The sequence below is a fragment of the Oratosquilla oratoria genome, chromosome 13, assembly GCF_046742065.1.
Source record: "Oratosquilla oratoria isolate Oo_2021 chromosome 13, ASM4674206v1, whole genome shotgun sequence".
Taxonomy (NCBI): domain Eukaryota; kingdom Metazoa; phylum Arthropoda; class Malacostraca; order Stomatopoda; family Squillidae; genus Oratosquilla; species Oratosquilla oratoria.
The window spans coordinates 20,118,427-20,120,347 of NC_134789.1; the positions used below are offsets into that span (position 1 = coordinate 20,118,427).

The 1,921-nt window shown below is 34.9% G+C and overlaps 1 protein-coding gene across 1 annotated transcript in view; it reads left to right on the top strand.

Annotated features, from left to right (window-relative positions):
* LOC143032330 (uncharacterized) overlaps positions 1 to 1,168 on the top strand; it is a 57,390-nt gene extending 56,222 nt beyond the window's left edge. Inside the window, exon 7 of the mRNA XM_076196883.1 lies at positions 1,092 to 1,168. Within this exon, the coding sequence (XP_076052998.1) occupies positions 1,092 to 1,152 (61 nt within the window). The 3' untranslated portion in view covers positions 1,153 to 1,168. The remainder of the gene's footprint in view (positions 1 to 1,091) is intronic.
* The last annotated feature ends 753 nt before the right edge of the window (positions 1,169 to 1,921 follow it).

Genomic DNA, 1,921 nt, shown 5'->3' on the forward strand with positions numbered 1-1,921 from the left:
TGATTTGTTCTTGCCACTATCATATACTTGATGATCATTCTTGCATATTTGTTCCGAAATAAATATTGTACTCAAGCCTGAACTCGCTGTTCTTTAGCAGGTAAATTTAACATGATCTTTAGGCGTCGTTTACACGGCGCTGCTTTTATTCGCTTTGGACAAGCGTCTTAATTCGCTAGCGACTAAAATCATGAATTTGCAGCGTCTGTTAGACGCTCCCATAAAGTTAAACATGTTCAACTTAACCGCTCGCGTCTGGCGTTTCATTAGCGAATAAAGAAGCCTTGTAAACCTGCCTATAGACAGATCAAGAAGGATAGTGTAGCGACAAGCACAACAGCAGCAGGAACAACGACGAAAACGAAGACTGTTCATGACTAGCTTATGTAACTTTCACACAAATAAAAAGAATATATCATTTACCTATAATTCTGTCAGTCAACAATGTCAACTGGCACTTTCCGCGAGTCGATTTCATTCATTATTTGAATGCGGCTACGCACCTCCTTTCACGGATTGGAAGACTGAAGACCGTAGTGGAAACAAGACGACGAAAAAAAAAAAAAAAAAAATCATGCCAACAGACAAAACTAGCTTTTCGTTTGTGTAAAATATGTTCAACAATAACACCAGTTAATAAAGAGGTAATGACATTCCTACAATGCCCGTGGCACTCTGTTGACGATATTACCCATACCATGAGCGTATGGATGTAAAAACATTATTTGTCGTTGGTAATTTCCAAGGACTGCTTCATCTATACCGATTTACCACTGCTCTTTTTTTTTTTTTGCCATAAATGTATTATTTAATAATTTCCTTTGCAAGATAGTTTATTTAATATGATTCATATGCAAACATTTTGTGCTTATTTGCATTTAGGATAAGTAAACGATTCTGCTACTCTCAAACTTGGTTATTTCTAGTCTGTCAATTCTTCCTCACCAATACTGTCTCCGACTTTCTGAGGCCTTTTCCGAATTGACCCCCCAAAAAAGTGCTGTTATTCCTGTTTCTAATACTATCACAGTTGCTACTTTGACAGCTACCACTTTTATTACTATCGCTACTATTGTTACTATCACCCACAGCTCTGGCTACTGTCAACACTATTACTACAACTGGCATCACGTCGCTTCCTTACTGCAATAAAGTAGCACGAATAGAACATAGATTATTATTATCCTTTCAACCACGGAAACAAACAGCGCAAAGATTTTGAGTCCGTTTTGATAAGCGTATTTTTAACTTTATCGATGTGAAATTGATGGTATTTTTTAATAAAGAAAAATCGATTACTTGTTTTTTCTCTGTTAGACGACAAAGAAAAACTATCGTAATCTAATCACGAGAACAGTGTTCGAACGAAAGAGAAAAATATAACGAAAAAAAACAAAAACAAAAAAAACAGGGCAAGATAAATGTGCCACTCCAAGATAAACAGATACCTAAGGTAAAATAACGACATTGTAACGAGCATTATAAAAAGAATATTAGGAATTCAATTAAGGACGATGATGATTTTAAAATTGTTAAAAATAACAAAAATGATATATCACTATATTAAAAAATGTATACGATCAAAATGACACATTGTATGGAAGAAAATAAAGTATATGACGTTTGTAATGTCTTTCAATGAAAGAAACAATTTTACTAAGCAGAAATGTTCTATGCTTACTCATATTCTAAAACATCCCGAATGCAAGACAAATTGAACAAAATGTAAATTGTACAAATATAAAAATTCTACGCCGGTTTACACGGGGCTGCTTTTGACACTAGACGCTAGGTACTTTAATTGCCATTGAAAAGCTAGACGCGAGCGGTAAAATTGAACATGTTCAACTTTATGGCAACGTCAAACAGACGCTGCGAATTCATGGTTTTATTCGTTAGCGATTTAAGACGCTTGTCTAAA